This window comes from Podarcis liolepis (assembly GCF_965112155.1).
Source record: "Podarcis liolepis genome assembly, chromosome: 4".
Classification (NCBI taxonomy): domain Eukaryota; kingdom Metazoa; phylum Chordata; class Lepidosauria; order Squamata; family Lacertidae; genus Podarcis; species Podarcis liolepis.
In genome coordinates, this window is record NC_139558.1 from 105793885 (window position 1) to 105820532 (window position 26648).

General features: G+C 48.4%; 1 protein-coding gene across 1 annotated transcript; it reads right to left on the reverse strand.

The window, feature by feature from the left end:
* Positions 1-14209: 14209 nt before the first annotated feature.
* Positions 14210-17598, reverse strand: LOC310705295 (olfactory receptor 52E4-like). The gene has a single exon (XM_083499925.1). It carries the CDS (start codon positions 15578-15580, stop codon positions 14618-14620), a length of 963 nt encoding a protein of 320 aa, XP_083356051.1. The 5' UTR covers positions 15581-17598; the 3' UTR covers positions 14210-14617.
* Positions 17599-26648: the final 9050 nt, after the last annotated feature.

Below are 26648 nucleotides of genomic sequence, written 5' to 3' on the forward strand. Positions count from 1 at the left end.
AAAAGGAACCAAGTATATCATGTGTTAGCAAAACAGAATTTGGATCTAATTTGTCTGCAAAAAACTCATGTCGCCAGATTACATAGAAAAGTACTTCAGAATAAGAGACTTGGACAGGAATTCATTTCATCGGACAAAGTGAAGAAAAGAGGAGTAGTCTTCTATTAAAGTAAAATGGAATCCTAAAATGTTGTTTAAAGATGAGGAGGGAAGATATATTGCAGTAGAAGACAAGGCACAAGGCGAGAAATATTTGCTCTTAGGAATTCATTCACCAAATGATGGCAAAGCGGAATTTTTTTAAGAATCTGGAAACAAGACTTCTGGATTATATGGATTACAAATTGATTTTGATGGGAGATTTGAATGGTGTCACATCAACGTTTATGGATAGAACACAGAGACAGAAAGTTATGAATTCTGGCAGACTACCAAAGGTCTTTTTTGAAATGGTGGACAAATTTGATCTGTCAGACATATGGAGAGTGAGAAATCCAACAGAAAAAGCCTTCCCATTCTATGCCGATGCAAATCAATCATTCTCAAGAAGTGACTATTTATGGATATCCAGAGACATTGTTCCCAGAGTAAACAAAGTTGAAATATGCCCAGACTCTGATCATAATGCTGTGTTATTGGAAATGAAAATATTTCTGCAGGGATCCTTCAGATGGAGAATGAATGATGATTTGTTGAGGAATGAACAGACGATTGGGAAAGCCCAAAAGACTCTTAAAGATTACTTTGAGACAAATATGAATTCTGAGGTGGAAACAAGAGTCGTTTGAGATGCAAGTAAAGCGGTGATGAGAGGATTCCTCATACAACAAAATTTGATTAAGAAAAAGATACAGAATGAAAAAATTTTGAATTTATATAAGGTAATTATAAGAAACTATGGAGTGAAATTAAGAGAGAACTTGAGATCTGGTCAAATTTAAAATTGTCATTAATGGGCCGAATATCAGTGGTTAAGATGAATGTATTGCCAAAGATGCTTTTATTCCAAGCTTTACCAATTATTGACAGTGTTAGACATTTTAAAGAATGGCAGAAAGCATTGTCTAAATTTATCCGGCACGGGAAAAAACCTAGAATTAAAGATAAAATATTAACAGATGCAAAAGAGAGAGGGGGATTTTCCCTGCAAGATTTATTTTGAGGCAGCAGCTTTCTGCTGGATTAAGGAATGGATTCAAATAGATATTGCTGATGTGTTAGATTTGGAAGGATTTGACAATGTATTTGGTTGGCATGCATACTTATGGGATGACAAGATATTGGCTCATAAAGGTTTTAAAAATCATGTAATTAGAAAATCTTTATATAATGTATGGATAAGATATAAAGCTCTCTTGGAAAGGAATAGTTGGAAAGTTTGCTGCATGTACTGTATTAAAAGAAATATTATGAAAATGCTGTATAGATGGTACTTAACCCCAGTGAAATTAGCAAAGGTGTATCATACAAATGATAACTTGTGTTCGAAATGCAAAGAAAAAGAAGGTACTTTCTGTCATATGTGGTGGACGTGTCCTAAGGTGAAAGACTTCTGGGAAAAGATATATAATGAGTTGAAAAAAATATTGAAAAATACATTTATTAAAAAACCAGAAGCCTTTCTACTTGGAATAATAGGACTGGAATTGCCCAAAAAAGATGTCAGGCTGTTTTTGTATGCCACTACAGTGGCAAGACTTTATTAGCCCAAAATTGGAAATCACAAGAGATACCAACAATAGAAGAATGGCAGATGAAGATGTTGGACTTTTTGGAGCTGGCTGACCTGACTGGAAGAATCAGCGACCCAAAAGGAGACACAAGAGGACTGGAAGAAATTTAAAGACTATTTAGCTAAATATTGTAATATAAGATAAAGAGAAATTTATTGGAAGGGATAATTAGGCTTAGGGGTAGAATAAGGATTAGAATATTAATAAAGGAGAAGTTAGTAAAAAAAAGTTAATATTATTAGAAATATGAATGTGGAGAACTGCTAAACAAGTGATATAATGAAGTTCAGGTAGAGGGGATTCAAGGAAATCAGTTATCAATGAAATGAAATTAGGATTTGGAAGTAAAAATTCTTCATGTGTTTTTCTTTGTTTTTGTGTATTGTGATGTATTGTGATGTTTTTCTTTTTCTTTTTTCTTTTTTATGTGATAAATGTGAAAGCCAATAAAAAAAATTGGGGGGGAAGAGAAAGAGAAGGACAGGAAAGTCCAGGAGGATAATAAAAAAGCAGAGTTTCCCTCAACTATATTATTGTACTTAAGTGCAGTTTCATATTTGATGTTGATATTTGACTTTTTGTCTAATAAAATTTGAACATTATATCATGAATTTGAACATTATATCGTGGAACATCAATGGCTTGAACAATAAGGTAAAAAGGCATAAAAGTGAGTGTATCTTAAGAAAGAAAAATTGGGACATCATTGGTCTCCAGGAAACACATATAGCAAAGAAACATGACAGAGTTTTGATAGATGAGAAATTAGGAACAGAATACATAGCTTCAGATGTTTCCAAAAAGAGAGGAACAGTTATATATATATATATATATATATATATATATATATATATATATATATATATATATATATATATGCAGGTTTTGGTGTCTTCGGGTGTCTTCCCGTGTAAGAGTTGGGGTGTCTAGGCGACGTTTCGACGAGGTCTCACTCGTCATCTTCAGGCTGGTGCTTTCGGCTTCTTGTTACTGGAACAGAGCAGGATCTCAGTGTTTGAGTTCCTATAAATACTGTTGAGGGGGTGTGGTGTATAGCCTCCAACGTTCTGGGCAGAGAGGAAGTTCCCAGGTTAGTGTGCCTTTTCTTCTTTTGTTCCAAAATTACTTGAGGGATATCTTGGAACAAAAGAAGAAAAGGCACACTAACCTGGGAACTTCCTCTCTGCCCAGAACGTTGGAGGCTATACACCACACCCCCTCAACAGTATTTATAGGAACTCAAACACTGAGATCCTGCTCTGTTCCAGTAACAAGAAGCCGAAAGCACCAGCCTGAAGATGACGAGTGAGACCTCGTCGAAACGTCGCCTAGACACCCCAACTCTTACACGGGAAGACACCCGAAGACACCAAAACCTGCATTCCTGTACCCGTGAAAATCTACGAAAGCAAATATATATATATATATATACATACAAAAAGATAGACGCAAAAATCCTACTTAAAGATGACGAAGGAAGAATATTAGGAATACAATTGACAAACGGCAGAGAAGAAATAATTTTGGTGGGTGTATACGAAGGGCCGTCTTAAGCATATCTGGCACCATGGTGCAAAGATCCCTCCGGTGCCCCTCCCCCCATTCCCCAGAGTTCATGACCTTTTATAAGGGGAAGGGAACCCCAAAGTTGACTTTTTTAGGAAAGGTTCTCCCTAATAATAATAATAATAATTTATTTGTACCCCACGCATCTGGCTGGGTTTCCCCAGCCACTCTGGGCGGCTTCCATAGAAACAAAAAATCCACTAAAATATCACATGTTAAAAACTTCCCTGAATAGGGCTGCCTTAAGATGTCTTATGAATGTCAGGTAGTTGTTTATCGCTTTGACATCTGATGGGAGGGCGTTCCACAGGGTGGACCGAGAAGGCCCTCTGCCTGGTTCCCTGTAACTTGGCCTCTTGCAATGAGGGAACCGCCAGAAGGCCCTCAGTGCTGGACCTCAGCGTCCGGGCAGAACGATGGGGGTGGAGACGCTCCTTCAGGTATACTGGACTGAGTCCGTTTAGGGATTTAAAGGTCAGCACCAACACTTTGGGCAGCGGAGGGGAGAATGACAGTGACCCGAGAGATTCCATGAGCTTCTCCAGCGAATCAGAAGATTCCCAGAAGGGGGCGCCAGTGGTCAGGGCAAGGGGGGTCCCAGGGGGGGACACACCATAAACAAGGTGCCAGCGGGGACTCCCAAAGCAGCAGCGGGAGATCAGGACCAGCTTCCCCACCGGAGCGTAGTGGGGGGGAAGAGTCCCATGGGGCAGGGCCAGCGTCTCCTCCAGCAGGGAGAGAAGATGAGTCGGGACTGACCATGCCTCGATCGGAGAGTGGGGGAACGGAGGGGAGGTCAGGTCCAGCTAGCCCCCCCCCCCCAAGGGGGAAGCAGTTACAGGAGCAGTGTAACGGTCAGGAGGAAGGTTGCCGGCTGGGCGCGCGCGCCAAGTTCAAATGTACAGGCGTGCGGGACAGCAGAAAGCCCGGATTGGGAACCAGGTCCTAAAGCCCGCCGGAGGCAGGGGGAAGACTCAGGGGACTCTGCGTCAGAAGAGTCTAGGAAGGGCGAGACCCCAGCTGACAGGCGGAACCAGAGGAGGAAAGAGCAAAGGAAGAGGTGGAGCAAGGCTAGAGTCTTAAACTGGTGTCTGGGGGGAGGAGACTCAGACGGAGCTTCAGCGGTCTAGAGTTTCAGATGTAGAGCTGCACGCTACGGCTGTGAAAGCGAAAATGAACTTCAATAAAGACTTTTGTATATAACAACGGAGTGGCGTTGGTCCTTTGTGAGCTGGGACCTAGGGCAGCTCTGACAACGTGGTTTATTGAATACATAAATTGTGAAGACTGTTGCCGGAATCTACCCAGCACTCATGGGAAAATGTGGCGTGATCTTTTAGAGTAATCAATTGAAACTTTAACACATGGCAGGATGAAAGTCTGCAATTCCACGAGGACAATCTATTTGTTGTTTACTGTTGTAACCATTGCTTTCTTTAAAATTATCTTTTGTACCATGAAAATAAATAAAAGCAATATTTTTTATTTAAAAAAAGAGGTGGGGAAATCATGTGTACTATTCCATTAATAAGCTTGCAAGTGTTGTGTGTTATTTTGAGTCTGTAACTCCCAGTTATTTCACATTATCTATGTGTTTCTGTGTGTTCAGCACACATGATTGCAGGTGAGACTGAATAAAACACTTCCCAGGAAATTCCCTTTGACTGCTTCTGTATTGTTTCAAATGTGACTTCACTTACACATAAGATCATATTTATTGCTGAAAAATCATGTCATCTTTGGCTCCTTAATCTCTACCCCAACAAACCCTGCACTTAACATGAGTAACTTCTTTCCTGCAATTAGGTGGAAATAACTGATATTGGAAAGGAAGAAACGAGGTATACCTTTTCCCTCAAACTTTTGGAGGAGGTTAAAGTGGGAAATCCCAAGGGAGATTTTGCTTAACCGAGCTTCAGTTCAGCAGGTGATACTGGATTTTCACAGGGCACAGCTACAAAACAATGATAGAAAGTTCTCCAACCTTGGCGGCTGGGCAGAATTTCTTGTCAATTGTTTTTATTGATTTTTCCAGATTATTACAAGTCATTGCCAAATTAATTCAATTCAGTACAGTTTTCCAAAACATGTTTCCCACTCTCCTTGTAGGATATTGTAGTAATCATTCACTTCTTTCAAAGCCAGCATCCATCTGTTGCAATAGGACAGAGCTCACTCAATGTGCTAGTTAATCTCAACCCCAACAAACCCTGCACTTAACATGAGCAGCTGCTTTCTTCCCATTTCTTAGGTGTAAATAACTGATAACGAAAAGGAAGAAGGGAGATAGACCATTTCCCTCAACCTTTGGAGGTCTGGGGGCTTCATTTTACCCCTTAGTCCTGCTCCTGAAAGCTTGGCAGATGTGGAGTATTTGCTCACACTCTGCCATGACTTAAAAATCAACCTTTTAAAGAAATGGTATTGCAGTGCTGAAAAGGCTCAAGAAAGTAATTCCTGTAGGATTTGGCATCTTAGCGAGCCCAATGCCACTCTGCCAACTGTCTCACTCCCAGCTACCTAATCTGGAAAGCCGTCCTGTAATCTCTGCAAGGACTTCAGTGTCCCCTGAATTAGCAATTCAGCATTTCTGGAAGGGGAAAAGATATACTTTTGTATATTAGCATTCAAAGCATGCATAAGAAAGTACCTTCACTGGTGGGAGCAGCTGAGCATTCGGGCTGCAGCCTCCAGGTGAAGTCAGCAAGCAGGGCAGAAATGAGGGGGGCAGGCTCTCTGGGTCCTGGCATGGCTGTAGCTCTTCAACTCCCCTCCTCACACATAAGCAACCCCCCACAATTGGGGCTGCCGGCTTCTGAGTCGCTCTCTCCGCTCATCCCTTCTAGGATCAGGTGCTTAAGGCGTCTGTTCAGACGCTGCAAAAGGTCCGTCCCCCCCAGCAAGGCCCGGAGCAGCCCGTGGCGCCAGGTGAGCAAGTGGCCCTCCTTTTTGGGACAGAGGAGGGCAGGAATGGGCATGGGGGGCAGCTAGTGAAAAGATGCAAAGAGCCAGATAGCTGGATCCGACCCAAGGTCCATCTGGGCCAGCAGCTGGAAACCCAATCCACCCAGTGGCCAACCCGTTTTGTGGAGTCTGGTGGAGGAAGCAGGGGGCTGGGCTGGGCTGGGGGCCATGGCTGGGGGGCAGTTATCTGCCGGAGGGGCACCTTCCCTGGGGAGCCACGTTCTGGGGGAAGGAGGCCAGGATTGACCCCCAAGGCTTGGGATGTCCCTCCCCTGCAGTAGGACTTGGAATCTAGGAAAAAACTCTTGAAATATCCTTGCCAGGTGCTCAGGGACGGACTCACCCGTCCCCATGTCCTTCTCTTTGCAGATGTGCTGCGGTTGCACATCCCTCTCCCAGGGGTGAGTATTGGAGAGAACCAGAGCAGGAACTCAGACCTGCCCTCCTTGCCCCCCACTCTGCACTCTGGGGTGTGGAGAAGCCCTCCCTTCGTGAGGAACTGACAGCCTGACTTTTGCCTTTCAGCTGCTGGAGGAAGATCAGCTGTACCTGCCGGAGGTGATCCAGAACTGCCAGGCAGCTCAGCTCAGGGGGCTCTGAACCCAGAACGGCTCCAAGCAGGAGACGGCCGAAGCCATCCTGGTGCGTGATGGGTGGTGTGGGGGACCCCCATGGGGAAGTGGGGGAGGGAGGGGCTTTGGGGGAGGGGTTGTCCGTCTGCCAGAGAGGAGGACCCTACTGGCTTAGATTCACGTATCCTGTTTGAAAGGGGAATCATCTGAGGGACTTCTTGTGAAAATCTGGGTCAGGAATGCTGTTCCTGGAATGGACAAACACACAAGACGTAACCGGCTGTGCAGTCACATAAACAATACTCTTCTATATAGTCTTATCACAATATCAAATGTTTATCTTGCACATAAACAACACATAAAGTGCAATAATATAGACGAGAGCCAGGGACTCTGTGGTGGGGGCAGTGGGGGCCGCTTTGGCCCTGACTGGCCCCTGACCCTGAGATGCTCTTTCCTCCCGCAGAACCTCAGATGTTACGCCCTTTGGGAAAGCGGGGAGGAACAGAAACTAGTGGCCAACAGCATCTCTTCTCTGCTGGCATTTGCCCGAAGGTCCCCCATCTCACAGCAAGTAGCTCTCCCTCGTGGATTCAGTCCTTTCATCACTTCCATCTCCCCAAGAGTCTCCCAAGGCTACTCATCCTCTGCAGTTGAGAACAGACCTGACTGAAAAGAACGGCTTCCTCTTCTGGTGACACCAGAGAATTCCAGAAGACATTCACCCTTTCCATAGCATTATGGATGCACGATTCCCACAGACAAGTTTCTTTGCAAGACAAGGGCCTTCTCTGGCCACTTGAGTGTCCTCCTCAGCAACTCCAAAGAAGGAGCTGGGTTGCAAGAGCTGCAGCAAGGGGGGGGGGCAACCCAGGCTAATGGGGGGGCTGTCTAGCTAGGAAAGCAAGACCCAGAGACAGTTGTGGGAGACCCAGAGACCAGCTTCCTCTGTGCCGGAGCCAAAGCTGCGACAGATGGAGAAGCCAGACCTGCTGGGGGTGTCCATGCTGTGAGCCCCTCCATCCTACACTCTGGTTGTATAAGTGAGTAAATGAAACTACATATCATAAGGACGCCACAGTCTCCGCAGACCTTCATTCCAAGGAAATTGGATCTTTGGTCAGCGCCTGGGAGCCCTGGAATCTCAGAGACAGGGGTAGTTTACAAATACAAAACACAAACACACACAATCGTTTGTGCCTGTGTTCCTGACACACAACCAAGTGTGAAGGGTGCATTGCATGCCATAGCAACAGCCCTCCTGTAAATGAGGAAATGCAACCTCCATTGACTCAAAGAAGCAACAAGGGAATCTTCTCCGGTGTCCCAGAAGGTCTGAGGGCCCTGAGAGAACGAGGAGCCATTTCTGCGCCCTGAGACCCCAAAAGGTCAGCAGGCTCCCCTGCGAATCCTGCGGAGCTGAGCTCCTCCTCCCGTCTTCTCCAGGGCCTGTTCCCATTTTCTGCATGGGGGGTCTGCCTGCTTTGCCCTGCACCAGCCTCAGGCACCAAGCTTCTTTTTTTTTTATAATAATATTTTTTATTGCTTTTTTTCCAAGGTCAGAATACATCATCAGTAACACAACAAAAGCGATTTTACAAAAAGAAAGAAGAAATTATATAAAAGAAAATTCACTTTTCCGGGTCTTTTTTCATAATCAACTGGACTTCCCCAAATCTTCCATCCCTGCTTTCTTTACAATAAAAATAAACAGCAAATTGATACCTTGTTTCATGTGTTTTTGTACTTTCATCTAATTATGTATTCTAAAATTTAAACTTTTCACAGTCATAACTTAATTTCCAGCATTTTCAAATCTCAATACTGAAGCATGTTTTTCCCAAAACTTAGCAAATTCTCAACATTCATATAACTTATAGTGTTTTTGTAGATAGTCCTTAAATTTTTTCCAATCCTCTTCCACTGCCTCTTCTCCCAGGTCTCGGATTCTGCCAGTCATTTCGGCTAGTTCCATGTAGTTCATCAGTTGCGCATGCCACTCTTCCAGCGTGGGTAACTCCTGTGCCTTCCAATATTTGGCTATAAGGATTCTTGCTGCTGTAGTTGCGTATAAAAAGAAAGTTCTATCTTTCTTTGACACTCTCTGGCCTACAATGCCCAGGAGGAAGGCCTCTGGTTTCTTATGAAAGGTATACTTAAATACCTTTTTCAACTCATTATAAATCATTTCCCAAAAAGCCTTCACCCTCGGGCATGTCCACCAGAGGTGAAAGAATGTTCCTTCAGCCTCCTTACATTTCCAACATTTATTGTCAGACAGATGATATATCTTTGCAAGTTTGACTGGGGTCATGTACCACCTGTATATCATTTTCATAATGTTTTCTTTTAAGGCACTACATGCCGTGAATTCAGTGGCGTAGCGTGGGGGGTGCCAGGGGTGCCAGCCGCACCGGGCGCAACATCTGCGGGGGGCGCGAGTCCAGAGGGAAGGGACAAGTTCCTTCCTCCGACGGGCTCCCCGCTGCCACCGCCAGCCTTGCGCCCTAGCGCGCGCGCGCTCCCCGCCGCCGCTGCGGCTGCGCTCCACTCACTGCTTGCAGGAGGAGCAGCCGCTGCAGCAGCGCCGACGCCGCCACCGACGCCTGGCCGGCACGGGCAGCCTCCGCACCCCGACGCGCCGCCGGGCCTCGCCGCGCCCTGCGCTCCCCAAAGACTTCCACGCCCTGGGTGGTAAGTTCCCGCCAAAGCAGGTGCCTGCGCAGCCGTCGAACAGGAACGGGCGAAGGCTCTCTAGGCCGCCGTCGCTGTGCAGCGCCCCCTGGGCTGACTGCAGCGCACCACCGAGCAGCCGGCCCTGGTGACTCTCTCTCCCTGTCTCCCAGAGAACGACCTGCCAGCATTTGACGTGCGGCCCGACGGAGGCGACGCCCATTCTCACCGAAGAGCCGACGGCGACTGCTCCTCTGAGCGCCCAGCCCTCCGCCGCGACTCCTCCGCCGCCCAGTGCTCCTCCAGGAAGCAGCACAGTTCGCCAGCCGACCACCGCTGACATCCAGTCATTCCTTGGGACCAGGCCAGAACTCGGCACTCCCCGCCATCCGCCGAGCAGCCCCAAGTCGGCATCCAGCACCTGGCCAGCCAGCAACAGCAGCCAGACTCACCCCAACTCTCGAACCTCAGCCCCAGAGCCCAGCACTCAGCCGCTGCCCACCAGCAAAACCACCTGGGGGGGGGTACCAAAAGCCACGAGTCCAACACCAGCCCGGACTCCTTCACCTTCAGCCCTAGAGACTTCCCCCCTGAGGACCAGGGGAAGGTAGGGAGACATCTGGACTGGCACCTGCCCCCACCCTGGTGGCACCTTGTCCAGACAGGCTCTCCTCTCTCTCCATCCCATACCCCACACCCTGCTCCGGAGATGCCAGGAGGTGGGGGTGGTGTGTGCATTGCAGGATTCTTCCTTTGCACCTGGAAAAACCAATGCTGAGGTGCAGATCAAAGATGAATGTGACTCGTATGTGATTTCCAAGGGATCCAAAGTCACTTAGTGAGTGATTTCCAGACTGGTTTTGCCCACAGCAGAAAGGGGGGCAAGTGGCTCTGGGGAGGTGTGGGGGGATGTGTGGCTCCCTCCCGCCTAGCTGCCTTTTCAGGTCTTCCCCCTATAGGGTAGAGGAGTCTTCCTAGAATTAGAGATTTAGCGATAAGCTCTACTTGCAGGCTCACTGACAGCTTAATAGGCAGTGGCGTAGCGTGGGGGGTGCAGGGGGGCCGGCCACACCGGGCGCAACATCTGGGGGGGGCGCTCGCACTCTCAGCTCTCTGCCCCTACCTGGCTCACTCTCTCTAACTGCAGTGCTGGCTGTGCGAATCCGATCCGAGCCGCCAGGTCACTGCCCACTGTGGAGGGGGTGGGTGCCAGGCGTGCGGTGCGGAGAGAGAGCGAGGGACTATCTGGGGGAGGGACAGTGCAGCAGCCACCCAGCGCAGCGCTGAGCGCGGGAGAGAACCACACCAGACCAGGCAGCAGCAAGAAGAAGCTGGCAGCGGCGGCAGGTTAGGGGTTAAGGGGCGCAAATTACTTGCCTTGCCCCGGGTTAGGGGGTGCAAATTACTTGCCTTGCCCCGGGTTAGGGGGCGCAAATTACTTGCCTTGCCCCGGGTTAGGGGGCGCAAATTACTTGCCTTGCCCCGGGTGCTGACAACCCACGCTACGCCGCTGCGTGAATTTCATACCGGTGGTCCATAACCTTTCCCAGTCTTCAAACATAATGTTGTACCCAATGTCTTGTGCCCATTTTATCATAGCTGATTTAACTGTCTCATCTTGAGTGTTCCATTTAAGCAACAAGTTATACATTCTTGAAAGCACTTTCGTCTTAGGTTCAAGTAGTTCTGTCTCTAATTTTGATTTTTCCACCTGGAAACCAACTTTTTTGTCCTTTTTAAAGATCTCTAAAATTTGGGCATAGTGAAACCAGTCTCGCACCTTTCCTTTCAATTTTTCAAAACTCTGCAACCTCCAAGTATCACCAACTCTTTCTATTATCTCACAGTATTTTACCCAGCCACTCTCCATGTTAAGTAGTTTTATGGCCTTAGCCTCCGTCGGTGATAACCACCTCGGGGTCTTACTTTCAAGTAAGTCCTTATATTTAGTCCAGACAATGAATAAAGCTTTCCTGACAATATGGTTTTTAAACAATTTATGAAACTTTATCTTGTCGTACCACAAGTATGCATGCCACCCAAAAGCATTGTTAAACCCTTCCAGATCTAGGACATCAGTGTTTTCTAATAAAAACCAATCCTTCATCCAGCAGAAGGATGCAGCTTCATAATACAATCTTAAGTCCGGCAGGGAAAATCCCCCTCTTTCCTTTGCATCTGTTAGTATTTTAAATTTTATTCGGGGCTTTTTGCCCTGCCAGACAAACTTCATGATGTCCCTCTGCCACTTTCCAAAACACGCCACTCTGTCCACGATCTGAAGGGTTTGAAACAGAAACAACATTCTTGGCAATACATTCATCTTAACTGCTGCGATTCTTCCCAACAAGGAAAGTTTCAATCTTGACCAAGTTTCTAAATCCTTTTTAATTTCAGACCAACATTTTTCATAATTATCTTTGAACAAATTCAAATTTTTCCCAGTCAAATTGACCCCCAGGTATTTCACTTTTGTAACCACATTTAGTTCCGTTTCCTTCTGGAACCCATCTATTTCTGAAGATGTCAAGTTTTTTGCCAAGACCTTAGTTTTTTGTTTGTTCAATTTGAATCCCGCCACCCGACCAAACTCAGAAATTAGTTCTAAAGCTCTTTTTGTACTAGGTTCTGGCTCCTGTAATGTCAAAACCAAATCATCTGCAAAAGCCTTCAGTTTGTATTGTTTTCCTCCGACCCAGGCACCAAGCTTCTCTCCTTGCCTGCCCACCCCCCATATCTGCCCCAGATGAACCCCAAGAGACAGTAGTTTGTTTTTTCCCCTGGCCCTAATGACAGTCTTCTGCAACCTGGTGCCCTCTAGGACTTTGGGCTCCAACTCCCATCAGCCCCAGCATCATCGGGGGGTGGGGTGGGGTGGCGTGGCTAATGGTATTTGTTGTCCAGAGGGGGCCACGTTTCAGAAAGCCAAAGCATTGCAATAAATGAGTCTGAAAAGATAGGTTTTTTTCCTTCCCATTTGGCTATATATAGCCATGTTCAAATATATAAAAGGATGTCACATGGAGGAGGGAGAAAGGTTGTTTTCTGCTGCTCCAGAGAAGCGGACACGGAGCAATGGATCCAAACTACAAGAAAGAAGATTCCACCTAAACATTCGGAAGAACTTCCTGACAGTAAGAGCTGTTTGACAGTGGAATTTGCTGCCAAGGAGTGTGGTGGAGTCTCCTACTTTGGAGGTCTTTAAGCAGAGGCTTGACAACCATATGTCAGGAGTGCTCTGATGGTGTTTCCTGCTTGGCAGGGGGTTGGACTCGATGGCCCTTGTGGTCTCTTCCAACTCTATGATTCTATGATTTATTGCTTTCTTAAAAGCATTACTATAATGTGCATAAAAAATAATTACACAAATGTAGAGGGGAAATCTAAAACATCCTATCCTTTTTTATTATTATTCTTAAATCTCTCTGTATAGTGATGTGTCTTCCCCAAAATTAAGATGAAACAGGCGTGAAGATGACATTGGCCCACTTTGCATACAGCCTTGTATACCCGCTTTATGAACAACAACTGCAGTTTAACACGAACATTCTTTGGAACTTCCCTTCCTGGAGAAATGAGCCTGGCTCCCTCCTTGGGGTCTTTGGCTGGCAGGTCAAGACTTCCTTGTCCCAAGAGGCTTTGGGGAAGTGACGGCTTTGCATGAAAGCGCTGGTGACATGCTGCTTCTATGGGAATGTTCTAAATTATTTCAATATACTATTAATTCCACTAATATGTAATTGTTTCTTAAATTATTACTCTTTTTCTAAGTGTTTAGCTGTTTCTATCTTAAGTGTAAGCCATCTTGAGTCCCTGTCAGGGAGAAAGGCAGGATATCAACAACAACAACAACAACAACAACAACAACAACAATTCTGTTTTTTTTTAAATAATTTTTTTATTGGTTTTTCACAGTTTATATAAACACAAACAATACACAATACAAACATACAAACACAAAAACAAACGTGTATAATTTCATATCCTTTTTTTCTTAAAACTTATTTCACCGACCTCCCCATACCTCCCCTTTCTGCGTTCCAATTCCTAAATTTATTTCAGCAAATCCTCCCCCTTAATTTTATCTAATTGTCTAATTATTTCCTTTTCTTTCCTTTTACTTAATCTTTACAGCTGTAATCCACTTACTTTTTATAACCAAAACATTTTAGCACTCATTAATTTTACAGTATTTCTTAAGATAAATTTTAAATTTCTTCCAATCTTCTTCCGCTGTCTCTTCTCCCAGGTCTCAGATTCTGCCGGTCATTTCAGCCAGTCCCATGTAGTCAATCACCTTCGTCTGCCACTCTTCCAGAGTGGGTAGCTCTTGTGTCTTCCAATACTTTGCGATGAGGATTCTTGCTGCTGTAGTAGCATACATAAAAAAAATTCTGTCTTTCTTTAGCACCAATTGGCCGACAATGCCCAGGAGGAAGGCCTCTGATTTCTTCAAGAAGGTATATTTAAATACCTTTTTCATTTCATTATATATCATTTCCCAGAAAGCCTTAATCCTTGGGCATGTCCACCAAAGGTGAAAGAATGTACCTTCAGTCTCTTTACATTTCCAACATTTATTATTGGGCAAATGATAAATTTTTGCAAGCTTGACTGGAGTCATGTACCACCTGTAAATCATTTTCATAATATTTTCCTTTAAGGCATTACATGCCGTGAATTTAATCCCGGTGGAACAACAACAATTCTGGTGCACATTGCCAAAAAGTTATTGCTCCTCCTCCTCTTCTCCTCCCAACTGTGCTGCAGTGAATCAGGCCAGAGTCCAGCTTGCCAGGATCACAGAATGACAGAATTATGAATCAGACCATCGGTCCATCTACCTCAGGGCGCCCCACACTGACTGGCAGCGACAGCTCTCTGGGGTTTCTCTCCCAGCCTTAGCTGGGGCTGCCAGTGGGGACTGAAGGTGGGACCTTCCTCTGAGCTCTGTCCCTTCGCCACATTGGATCTCTTAGGATCAGAACAAAACACTCAGATCCCGTATCCGAATTCCCACTCAACAGATTGTAGGAATGCAAAATAGAATTGCAGAGCGGGGAGGGACCCTGGGGGTCATCTAGTCCAACCCCCTGCAAGTCAGCATAATCAGGAGACATTGGACAAAGGCGCCCTTTTGGAGAACAAGAACTGCAGGATCCTCCTGCGCAGCTCCCGGGTCCGGATGCCGTAAATTATGGGGTTGAGGACCGGGGGCAAAATGACGTAGAGGTTGGCAATGAGGATATGTGCATAATGGGGGATGTTGCGTCCGAAGCGGTGGGTGAGGAAGGAGAAGAAGGCAGGAGTGTAGAAGACACAAATCACAGCCACGTGGGAACCACAAGTGCCCAGGGATTTGAGCCGGGCCTCTTTGGAGGGGAGCCGGAAAACAGACTGCAAGATCAGCACATAGGACAGAATAATGAGGACCAAATCTAGCATGAGGAAGGCAATGGCGAAGAGGCCGTAGACGACATTGACCCGGATGTCGGCGCAGGCCAGCTTGGCGATGCCCATGTGCTCGCAGTAGGTGTGGGCAACGATGATGTGGTCGCTGCAGAAGGGCAGGCGGAGAGTCAACAGGGCAATGGGCAACACCAGCATAGAGGGTCTCAGCGCCACGCCAGCGCACATCCAGGCGAGCCGTGGCTTGGTCAGGATGATGGTGTATCTCAGAGGGTCACAGATGGCCACATACCTGTCAAAGGCCATGGCTAGCAGCACGACAGACTCCATCCCCGTGAAGGTGTGGATGAAGAACATCTGGGCGAGGCAGGAGCCAAAGCTCATCTCCCCAAGGCCAAACCAGAAGATGGCCAGCATCTTGGGCAGGGTGGAGGTGGAGAGGCCCAGGTCGATGGTCGAGAGGAAAGAGAGGAAGAAGAACATGGGCTGGTGGAGGCTGGCTTCTGTTTTGATGATGAAGAGGATGGTACAATTGCCCAGGAGAGCGACGACGTAGCCGAGGCAGAAGGGGATGGAGATCCAGGAGTGGAGAGCTTCCAGCCCCGGGACCCCCAGCAAGATGCACGTGGGGGAATGAAAGTGGGTGGCATTAGACAGTGGCATTCTCCTCCTGCCTCTAGCCAGGTGTGGGTCACTTCATCCCTGCCAAGAAAAAAGAAACAGGCTAGCAGGTAGAACCATTTGGAAACGAGTAGAGATGCCTGAAGATGGCCATGGTGATGGCAGCCAAGGGACCCGTCTCACATTCAGGAGTCAAGAGGAGAGGAGCATGGAGGCAAATGGGAATAGGGGAGCGACTGTAGAAAGGGGGTAGGAGTCAAGAGGGACAAGGAGGAAGCTAGAGCCAACACTGCAGGGGGTTGGACTAGATTACCCCTCGGGTCCCATCCAACTCTACAGATCTATGACTCTATGATTATTGCATGCATGAAAAGGGTTACAGGTGCAGGAGTGTGAAATGTCTGGGTCTTTTGCACATAACCTCCCGTTGCCTTGGCAACCAGTCTTCCGTGAGGGGCCATTGGCACCCCTTCCTACATCTTTCTCCCTGGCTTGTCAAAACACCCTAGCAAAACACCCTGAGTCCTTCTAGGGTCAGATAAGGCCGGCATTCAGTGCAGGAGGAAGGCATGAGAGCTGCAGAAGGCAGGCACACAGGAATCAAAACGTTCATTGGTACATTCTCTCTCTCTCTCTAAAAAAAAGGTTAAATGCACAGCATTGGAACAGTTAGAACAAAGTCTGTATCAGGAATCAGGAATTTTTTTACGTCACAAGCAACTGGCATTCAGATGCACCGCGGCCTCCCCATGTGGAGGCAGAGAAGAGCCATTCTGGCGAGAGCGAACCCTCTCACCTGCAGAGCCACAGGGAGGTCTGTCAATCACCAGGAGAGCATCTGCTTCACAAGCAGGTCTGGTCCTCAGCAACTCCAGGCAGGGGGCTGGAGAGACTCCCTGCCTGAGACCCTGAAAAGCCACCGCAGCCACTGCGGTCCATCTCTAGGTTAAGGTGTCGTTCGGCTCAGTCTGAGGCAGCTTCTCCTGCTCCTGAGCTTCCTGGTGGAGTTTTGCAAGCAGCTGCATCCTGCGCGCAGAGCATCGCTCTGAGGCCACCTGGCTGAGCGGGAAGCAGCCTTTATGGTGCCTCTGTGGAGAACGAGGGAGGGGGCATCTCAAGGGGCTGTTCAGAGACATTTTCCATCCCAAACAGGTCCATTGCGCCAAGGTATGCCCAGCTGTGGGGCATCTCTCCAAGGCCACCGGGTCGGGGGATTAATCATTGAGTCCCTCCAGCACAGTGCTGCCCCCAGGGTTTGATGACCACAGGGCTGGGGGATCTGTGGCCCTCCGGGTATCCATGCAACCCACCTCCCATCACCTTTGACCACGAGCTGTGCTATTTGCGACTGAGGGAAGTCAAAGTCCCAATATATCTGGAGGAGCACGGTGTCCCCATCCTGGGCTGCAGCCTCTAACTCCAGCGAGTCCAAGTGGACGAAGAGAGGAAGGCCAGCCTGGACTTGAATTGTTTGAAGTTTCAGGCTATCCTTCCTCTCTTCTTCCACCTGGAAGAGGGAAGAGGTGTCCGCAAGGATGCAACAAAAGAAGCTCCTCCATCCCTTTTGGGGTCTATGCCTCTGGAGCAGCAGAAAAACAAGGTTGCTCCATCTTTTATGAAACAACCCTTCAGATACTTGAAAATAGCCATCATAGAATTGTAGAGCTGGAAGGGACCCAAAGAGGTCATCCAGCCTGACCCCCCTGTGATGCAGGAATCTCAACTGAAACACCCATGGCAAATGGCCACCCAACCACTGCTTTAAAACCTCCAAGGAAGGAGAGTTCCACTGCCGAACAGCTCTTAATCCAGCAAAAGCGTGTGCATTTAGGGTTCACTAGATTCCATCGGAAGCCTCTGGTTCCTGCCTCCCTCCCTGTTCCCCAACGCTGCCCCTTGCCTTGGCAGGGAGACACACAGCCCTGGTCAGGCATCCCTGAGCCCCTTGGGGATTTCTCGTCAGAAATTGCTCCAGGGGAGACAGGAAGCCAGAAGGACTGACTAAGGGATGGCGTAAAAGTGCCTTCTCTGCAGAGGCTCGTATCAGTTACAACTGCCCACACCTGAGTGTGAGCCCAGGAATAGAGATATCTCCCCCATCCAGGCACTTAGAGCACAGATGTCAAGGAAATAAACAACTACTAGACTTTTAGAAGACATCTGAAGGCAGCCCTGTTTAGGGCTTTATCTTAATGCTTGACTGTCTTGTGGTTTTATAAATTGTTGAGAAAGCCGCCTAGAGTGGCTCAGAAAACCCTGTCTGATGGGTGGGGTACAAATAAAAAGATGGTGATGCTCCATGTCTCTTTTAGTTGAGATTCTTTAGTTGAGTTGCTTTAGCTGAGATTCCTGCACTGCCGGGGGTTGGACTAGATGGCCCTCAGGGTCCCTTCCAACTCCACAGTTCTGTGGTTCTATGATTCCTTCTCCAGGGCAAAGACCAAGTCAAGTGCTTCTGAAGTAGCCAGTAATTTAAGAATTCTGAAGTCCTCAGCTGAGTAGCACATTTTATTTGTTGCTGTTGTTGTTGTTTAGCCATTTAGTGGTGTCCGCCTTTTCGTGACCCCCTGGACCAGAGCACGCCAGGCCCTTCTGTCTTCCACCGCCTCCCGCAGTTTGGTCAAACTCATGCTGGTAGCTTCGAGAACACTGTCCCACCATCTCGTCCTCTGCCGTCCCCTTCTCCTTGTGCCCTCCATCTTTCCCAACATCAGGGTCTTTTCCAGGGAGTCTTCTCTTCTCCTAAGGTGGCCAAAGTATTGGAGCCTCAGCTTCAGGATCTGTCCTTCCAGGGAGCACTCAGGGCTTATTTCCTTCAGAATGGAGAGGTTTGATCTTCTTACAGTCCATGGGACTCTCAAGAGTCTCCCCCAGAGCCAGAATTCAAAAGCATCTATTCTTCGGCAATCAGCCTTCTTTATGGTCCAGCTCTCACTTCCATACATCACTACTGGGAAAACCATAGCTTTTACTATACGGACCTTTGTTGGCAAGGTGATGTCTCTGCTTTTTAAGATGCTGTCTAGGTTTGCCATTGCCTTTTTCCCAAGGAGCAGGCATCTTTTAATTTCGTGACTGCTTTCACCATCTGCACTGATCATGGAGCCCAAGAAAGTAAAATCTCTCACTGCCTCCATTTCTTCTCCTTCTATTTGCCAGGAGGTGATGGGCCCAGTGGCCATGATCTTCGTTTTTTTGATGTTGAGCTTCAGCACCTTTTATTAGAACCATCCCAAAAGTCACCAGCCGTTTGAGGTCTCCATGGCCTCCAACTTGGGAGGCTTTGAAAGAGGATTAGACAAATTCAGGGGGGAAGAGAGGGGTCTTGAGGGCCAATAGTGCTAAGGAAGTATCAAAACTTGGGGTTTCCCAACTTTTTTGGCCCTGCGGGTCCAAAATTGGTCAGGTTCAAGCAAGAGACCACAGCCCAGTTAAAGAAGCCAAACAGCGGCTATTAAGCCTGATCATTTATTTGTTGCAACTATTTGTAATTTTCCACTCCTAAGCAAGCAAAGAATAACCCAGAGCAAAAGGCTACGTCCAATTCAAATGTTCCCATGATTTCCCATACAACGTTTCAAGAAGCTTAATCGGAGATGTCAGAATCATGTCAGAAGAGAGGTGTGGTGCCAGGTAGAAAGTCCCTGTCCCTCAGGGCTGCAATTATTCATTCGTCTTTCCCCTTCCAAGGAAACATTCCTTTACTATCTGGAATCAGTTGGCACCACTTATTCTTGCTGCAGCTGGTGAACTCCCAGCCTGCATTGCGTTTCCCCAACATGCCTTGTGAAGGTGATGGGCTTCTGTCTGGCTCTTTGCCATGTGGGCTCTTGCCCAATCTGCCAGGCAGGAGGGGGATTTGGGGATTGTGGCTGACCCTGACCCACCCACAGGGCAACGCGGGTCTTCTCCCCTCTTCTCCTCTCCAACATCATTACTACCTTTGGAACTAATTTTTTAAAAAATGGCTATTTTGGGTGATCTTCAGGGTTCCCTTGCCTTATTCTGATAAGATGGCCATAAGCATTGGTTCTTGAACATTTGAACGGGTGCTCTCTCTCTCTCTCTCTCTCTCTCTGTGTGTGTGTGTGTGTGTGTGTGTGTTGCTTTGTTTTGAGTCCCTGCAATGTTTCAGATGCCTTGCTTGGGTGTCCCTGCTTTTGTCTTTAAATAGCACCAGTTGGCGGCAGCAGGGCTTCTAAATGCCAGTCGCCAGAAAGGGCAGGAGGGGAGAGCAGCTCTTGGGCTCAGGTTCTGCTTCTTGTTTTCCCCCTTGGGGCATCTGGTCGGCCACTGTGAGAACAAGAGGCTGGGCTGGCCGGGCCATTGGCTTGACCCATCAGGCTCTCCTTCTGTCCTTCTGTCTCTTCTTCTCCAGAAGCTGTAGCAGAACTCCAGGATCCAGATGGAAAAGGCAGACCAAGGAGGCCCACTCAGCCTCCCTGCTGATGGAGATGCATCTGTGGTAGCTGCTGGTGTGAGAATGTTGTGGATAGTGGGAGAGGATGTATGGATTCAATATTATCCTTCCTCACTCATGCTAGTGAGCTGGTAGGAGAGCACATTCCCTAGTACACAGCAGGAAACTAGCTGACAGATTCGTTAAGGTAAAGGTAAAGGTACCCCTGCCCGTACGGGCCAGTCTTGACAGACTCTAGGGTTGTGCGCTCATCTCACTCTATAGGCTGGGAGCCAGCGCTGTCCGCAGACACCTCCGGGTCACGTGGCCAGTGTAACAAGCTGCATCTGGCGAGCCAGCGCAGCACACGGAACGCCGTTTACCTTCCTGCTGGAGCGGTCCCTATTTATCTACTTGCATCCAGGGGTGCTTTCGAACTGCTAGGTTGGCAGGCGCTGGGACCGAGCAATGGGAGCGCACCCCGCCGCGGGGATTCGAACTGCCGACCATACGATCAGCAAGTCCTAGGCGCCGAGGTTTTACCCACAGCACCACCCGTGTCCCGACAGATTCGTTAGAACCATATAAATTGAGCAATCTAGTCTGCCTTGTCCAGATTGGATTGCTCCTGGTAAATTCCCCTTTAGTTCCCTCTTAAAAACAATGATGACACAACAGTTCTAAAAGTAATGATAAGCATGTTCCAGCAGCCTTAAGGCTTTTCAATGCAAAATCTGTTTCCCAACTCCTGTACACTGCAAATGTCTGGCATAATGAGGACCTGCCTGAGCTAGAAGGCTTTCAGGCAAAATTTACGATCTCTGCTGCAGGTACCCAACTGTGTCCCCAACTCCGTACTTCTGTTAGAAGCTGGTGAGTGCCCAATGTCAACTAAAGCGTGGTGGGCTGCCCTAAAACATTGGCTCAGGATTTCAGTGTTTGATCTAGGGAAGGGTTTGTACCAACACCTGACCAATGAGGAGTTTGTCAGCAAATGGCAGAAAACCATGGCTAGAAAAGCCACCTCTATTGGTCTGTCACACCCCAACTGTATTACCTGGGTTAAGAAGGCGCCCTAAAGACGTTAAAGCAAAGATTATGGGATAATACAAACAGTGACTTGTGATCTCCATCACACACAGTCTGTAGTCCGTTGGCAGTAGGAGTACAATATGGGCATGTCTTTAAGTTAACATCTTACATTAAAAACCTGACAGTACCAAATTATTGAAGATTATTCACCAAAGCCAGACTAAACGTCTTTCCTTCTGCAGTGTTAGATGGCAGGTTGAGAGGAGTTTCCTACCAGGACAGACTTTGCTCGTGTGCTCAAGACATTGATTCTATAAAACATATTTTGCTGCACTGTGCAAAATACGAGCAAGCCAGGGCTGAACTGATATTACCCTTGTTGGTAACTTTCCCGGGGAAAACAGAGGCTCACTATGTCAGGTTCTATTGGAAGACTGGACAAACGCTAGAACATTAGCAGTGGTGAAGTTTTTATCCGTGGTTGCAAGAACCAATGATCCCCATCTTTAAGTCTGAACGAAATGCTTGTTTAACCTGGAGGTAGGCTGTCTGAATTGTACATTGCTTTGTAATGATTTGTTGGGTTTCTGGACTGTAATAAAGATTGATGATCATGATAAGCTTTGCTTACATTCAGTTCACAGTATGGTCCTGAAGGCAGGCTTGAGCTTTTAGTTACAGTTACAGAGAAAGGTGTGGCTTCATCCTCTGTGAGGGATGAGCCCATGCGCTGCTGGCTGAGAGCCGGCAGACAGCAGAAGGCAAAATGGAGAGGAGGGATCAAGAGAGAGCAGCATAAGAGGAAGATGGCTGCATGACCAGCCCCTTTGTAGGGTCTGCCAGGGTCACACCTATCTACCTGGTCACATGCAGGGGGAGAATGCTCCAGACCAGGTGTGACAGGAAGTCTTCCTGGCTGGAGCAACATTCCCCTGTGTGTCCACTCTGGGCAAATAGGAAACATTGTATTTGACTGCTTTGATGTTACTTCCCACACTGGGAGAGGTCCGCCTTTTCCTCCCTGTGCAGTGATACGGAAGGGGGGGGGCATGTCTTCTTCAACTTCTTCTTCGCTACAATATATCCATTTATTTCCGAGTCCAATTGTCAATGTCAAAAGGGACTAACATCTATAAAATTCATAGAAAATCAACGTGCCAATTTGCTCAATTTCTCTAGAACTCCATGACACCTCCCCTGTCCTCCATAATTCCTCAAGCAAGGTGTCAAGACCCTAATCCTGTCAAATCGCTCTGCCAAGCCTTTCCTCCGGGCAATGCCAGGTGGCAGACCATGCATACATGGACCATTGTCTTCTCATCACCCGGTACTCAGGATGTGCTTATCTGTGCATGTCTCCAGCTCTGCATATTCCCCCCTCCCTCCTCCATATGTTAATCCTGTGTGACCTAACCTCTTAATGTATTCATGATGTAATCTGTGTAACCCAACCTCTTCTTAATGTATTCATGATGTAACTGGGATGTATTTTGCATTGCATTCTGGGACACGGAGGGAAGTTTCAAAAGTTCATGTCACCCCTTTCTCACGGTTCAATCTCACCTTGAACCTGTTGCACAATAAACTTGGATCTTCTGCAGCTTGCTCCTGTCTCCGGCTGAGCTCATTTTCCTCCGTAGGGACCCGCGGACCTAGTCCGACGAGCTGGGTGGCAGAGCAGCCTCGCACCCAGATTTTACCATAACAGCAGAGATGTGCAACACCAGCTTCACCTGCCTTCCTCTTTCCTCCTGGTCGGGATCCTGGGGCTGGAGTCCCTTGACGTCTGACTCTCCATCCCTTACGGCTGCGTGGACCTCACAGCCTTGCTGGGGAACGTCTCCCTCCTGCTGGTCTCCCCAGCCTCCTCCAGCCCATGTTCCTCTTCCTGGCCCTGACCCACCTGGGCTTCTGCACCTCCATCATGCCTGTCAGGGAACTGCCATCAGAGCATCAGGTGGTGGAGGGACTCAGGCAGGATGAAAGAGACTCAACTGCTGAAGCAGGGACCAGCAGGGGGAGGAGTGGGTCTCTGAGGGAATGCGAGCAGGAGGGAGGGCTCAGGGAGGCTTCCAGCGAGAACAGTGGGGAGGTATCGGAGTCTCCCATAGGCAGACCCACACCTCGCAGGAAACTGTCACGCCGTGAGTCCAGGAGACGCGTTTCCGTTAAGGAACTTCTTTGCTGGAAACGCTTCCGCAGACAGCCACTGTCGGACTCTACTAGTGACTAGAGCAGACATGTCTGAGGAGCTCCGTCACACACGGAGGTTTGTGGGGTCGCACAAACTCTGAGGGAGCACGTTTTCACGCACAAGCAGCTAATCAAACCCTCACAGCAGTCCGACAGTCTTTGTACGCTGCCTGTGCAAGAGAAGGCATCATGAGCGAACCAACCGGAACCGGAGGAGCAGGGGCTGGAGCTGGTCCAAGCTTGGAAGATAGATACCGAGCGTTGGAGGTTCAACTGGCCCTGCAGACGGCGAGGTTGGAGGAGAGAAGGGCTCAGGATGCAGACAAGAAGGGGAGAGCCACGCAATTCCCCAGAAAGGTACCAGGATTGGTGCAGAAATTTGGGGGGGACCCCAAGGACTACCATGCTTTTAGGACAGAGATGCAATATGCCCTTAATGTGCAGTTCGATGAGTTCCCTGATGAGGAATCGCGAGTTGCTTTTGTAATTGGGCATCTTGAGAAAGGGGCTAGAGACTGGGTTCGACCCCTAATGGCAACGCACAATGACATACTAAAGGACACAATGAAGTTCTTTCGTGCAATGGATATCATGTTTTCCAGCGATATTGAGGAAGGGGTGGTGCGCAGACAGCTAATGGCTTGTAAGCAGGGAAGTCGATCTGTCCGTGAATATTGGACTGAGTTTACCATGCTGATTCACAGACTGAGTTGGGATTTATCGGCGGCACCCGTTCAAATGCTATTTGAAGAAGGTCTTTCTTCGGGGGTGAAAGACGAGCTGGCACGGAGCCCCAGGGCGGAGTCTATGGATCAGCTGACCAAATCTGCGCTGACCATAGGAGCGCGGCAGGAGGCAAGAGCCTTGGAGAGGCGGGAAGGGAGAGGGGAACGTAGGAAGGAGTTCCGCATTCCAGACATTCCTGAGCCAGCTTTCCCGCCGGCAGAGCCGATGGAAATCGGAACAGCGCGTGCGCGCGCATTTTCAAAAACCAGCGAGGGAGCTAAGAAGGAGGGAAAGGGCCCCCGGAAATGCTATCTCTGCCAACAGCCAGGCCACTTTGCCAGAGTCTGCCCCCAGAGGAAGGAATGGCAAGGGATGGTGGGAGCTGTTGAGGGGGGAGAAGAAGGGGGAGCGGAGCAGGTAAAAGCCAACGCCTGGTTGCCACAATTGGGGCACTGCAGCCAGGCCAAAGAGCAGTGAAAGTGCCCGTGCCAGAAGCTCCTCGACCTGCTCTAGTGATTGAAGTGTCGCTAGAGCTGCAGAATGGGCACCCCCTAAAAATAAAGGCGCTATTGGACTCAGGCAGCTCCTGCAATTTTATGAGCAAGGAGTTTGCTGCTGAACACCAGATACAGACCATCCCTTTAAGCAACCCCCTGCAGGTGACCACGATTGATGGCAGGGAGTTGTTGGGAGGAGGAGTCCGCTTGCAGACTGTCCCAATGATAATGAGGGTGGCAAGGCACACAGAACTGATAGCGTTTAATGTGGCCACCCTGGGAGGCGCTCCCATTATTTTGGGAATGAGCTGGCTAGCTCTACATGATCCGCTGGTTGGCTGGCATCAAAGAGTGGTGTCCTTTGGTTCAGCACATTGCCTAGAACACTGCAAAGGGGAGAAGGGTTCAGCAGGGGCCCAAGCCACCCTAGCAGGGACTGAAGTAATGGAGAAGGTGAAGGTACCACCACAGTATGCAGATCTCAGCGACGTGTTCAGCGAGAAGGAAGCTGACCAACTACCACCTCATAGACCCTTTGATTGTCAGATCAATTTACTCCCAGGAGCACAGCTTCCCGTGGGCAAGTTGTATGCCATGTCAGACAGGGAAATGCAGGAGTTGCGAGGGTTCATTGACAAGAACCTGAAGAGAGGCTTCATCAGAGAGTCCAAAGCAGCAGGGGGGAGCCCAGTGTTCTTTGTGGACAAAAAAAATGCGGACAAGCCGAGACTTGTATGTGATTTTAGGCGGCTGAATGCAGTGACTGAACCGGTGGCGTTCCCTATGCCCAGAATTGATGATATTTTGACCAGGGTGAGGAAGGGAAAGATTTTCACAAAGCTGGATCTAAGGGGGGCGTACAACCTGATACGCATAAGGAAAGGGGATGAATGGAAAACCACCATGTTTACCCCTTTGGGGGCGTTTGAATACCTCGTTATGCCATTTGGATTACAAGCAGGCTCCGCGTGTTTTCAATCTTTTATGAACCACGTGCTGGGCCCTTTGCTCTACAAGAATTGCGTTGCCTTTCTAGATGATGTGTTGGTGTATTCTGAGAATGAGGAGCAACATGTGAGAGACGTCAGAGAAGTGTTGAGCAGACTGCAAGCCAACAGGCTGTGGGTCAAACTGGAGAAGTGTCGGTTCCATACCAAGGAGGTGGAATTCCTGGGGTACCGCCTGTCAGACAAGGGATTGGCCATGGATCCCGGCAAGGTACAGGCAGTGCTGGAATGGAAAACACCCAAAACCAAGAAGGATGTGCAGAGGTTCCTAGGGTTTGGAAACTTTTATCGTAAGTTCATCCGCAACTTCGCCCATCTGACGGCGCCCATCACTGACTGTCTCAGCAGTAAAAAGAAGTTTGTATGGACGGCGGAGGCGGAGCGAGCGTTTGAGGAACTGAAAAGGGCCTTCGCCTCTGAAGAACAACTTCTGCATGTGGATTTACGAAAGAAGCTAAGGGTTGAAACAGACGCATCTGACAGAGCCATAGGGGCGGTGCTTCTTCTGCAGCCGGGGAAGGAGGAGTCAGAGTGGCGTCCGTGTGCCTTCTTCTCGCGGAAGCTGAACAAATCCGAGAGGAACTACACGGTGTACGACCGAGAACTGCTTGCTATTCATGAGGCGTTCCGGAGATGGAGGCATCTGCTAGTTGGTGCACAACATAAAGTGCAAGTGTGCACGGACCATAAAAATCTAGAGTACTGGAGAACGGCGCGAGTGCTCAACCAAAGGCAGTTGAGATGGGCCCAAGAGTTCTCCAAATTTAACTTTGAGATTTGTTATGTGCCAGGCCCAGAGAATGTTAGGGCGGACGCTCTCTCACGCAAACCTGAATATTTGGAGGGGGAGGGAGCACCCGAAGAAACCCATATCATTCCAGAGGACCGCTGGGTGTGTGGGGCGACTTTGGTGGGGCAAAGGGAATTGGTAGAGGGTACGGTGCAGGATGCATACGCCCAGGGGAAACTCAGGGATCTCAGAGGGGAGGAAGACAAATCCGGTGGTTTTGAGGAGAGAAATGGGGCATTGTATTATAAGGGAGCGTTATATATACCTGAAGGGGAATTGAGGGAGAAGGTACTCAAGCAGCTGCACGATAGCCCCACAGCAGGGCACTTTGGGCAACACAAAACCATGTGGCTGGTTACCAGGGAATTTTGGTGGCCCAAGGTCAGGGAAGATGTGCGGGAGTATGTGAGAGGGTGTGAACAATGCCAAAGAGCCAAGGGGGAGAGGCGGGCGCCGGCTGGTTTAT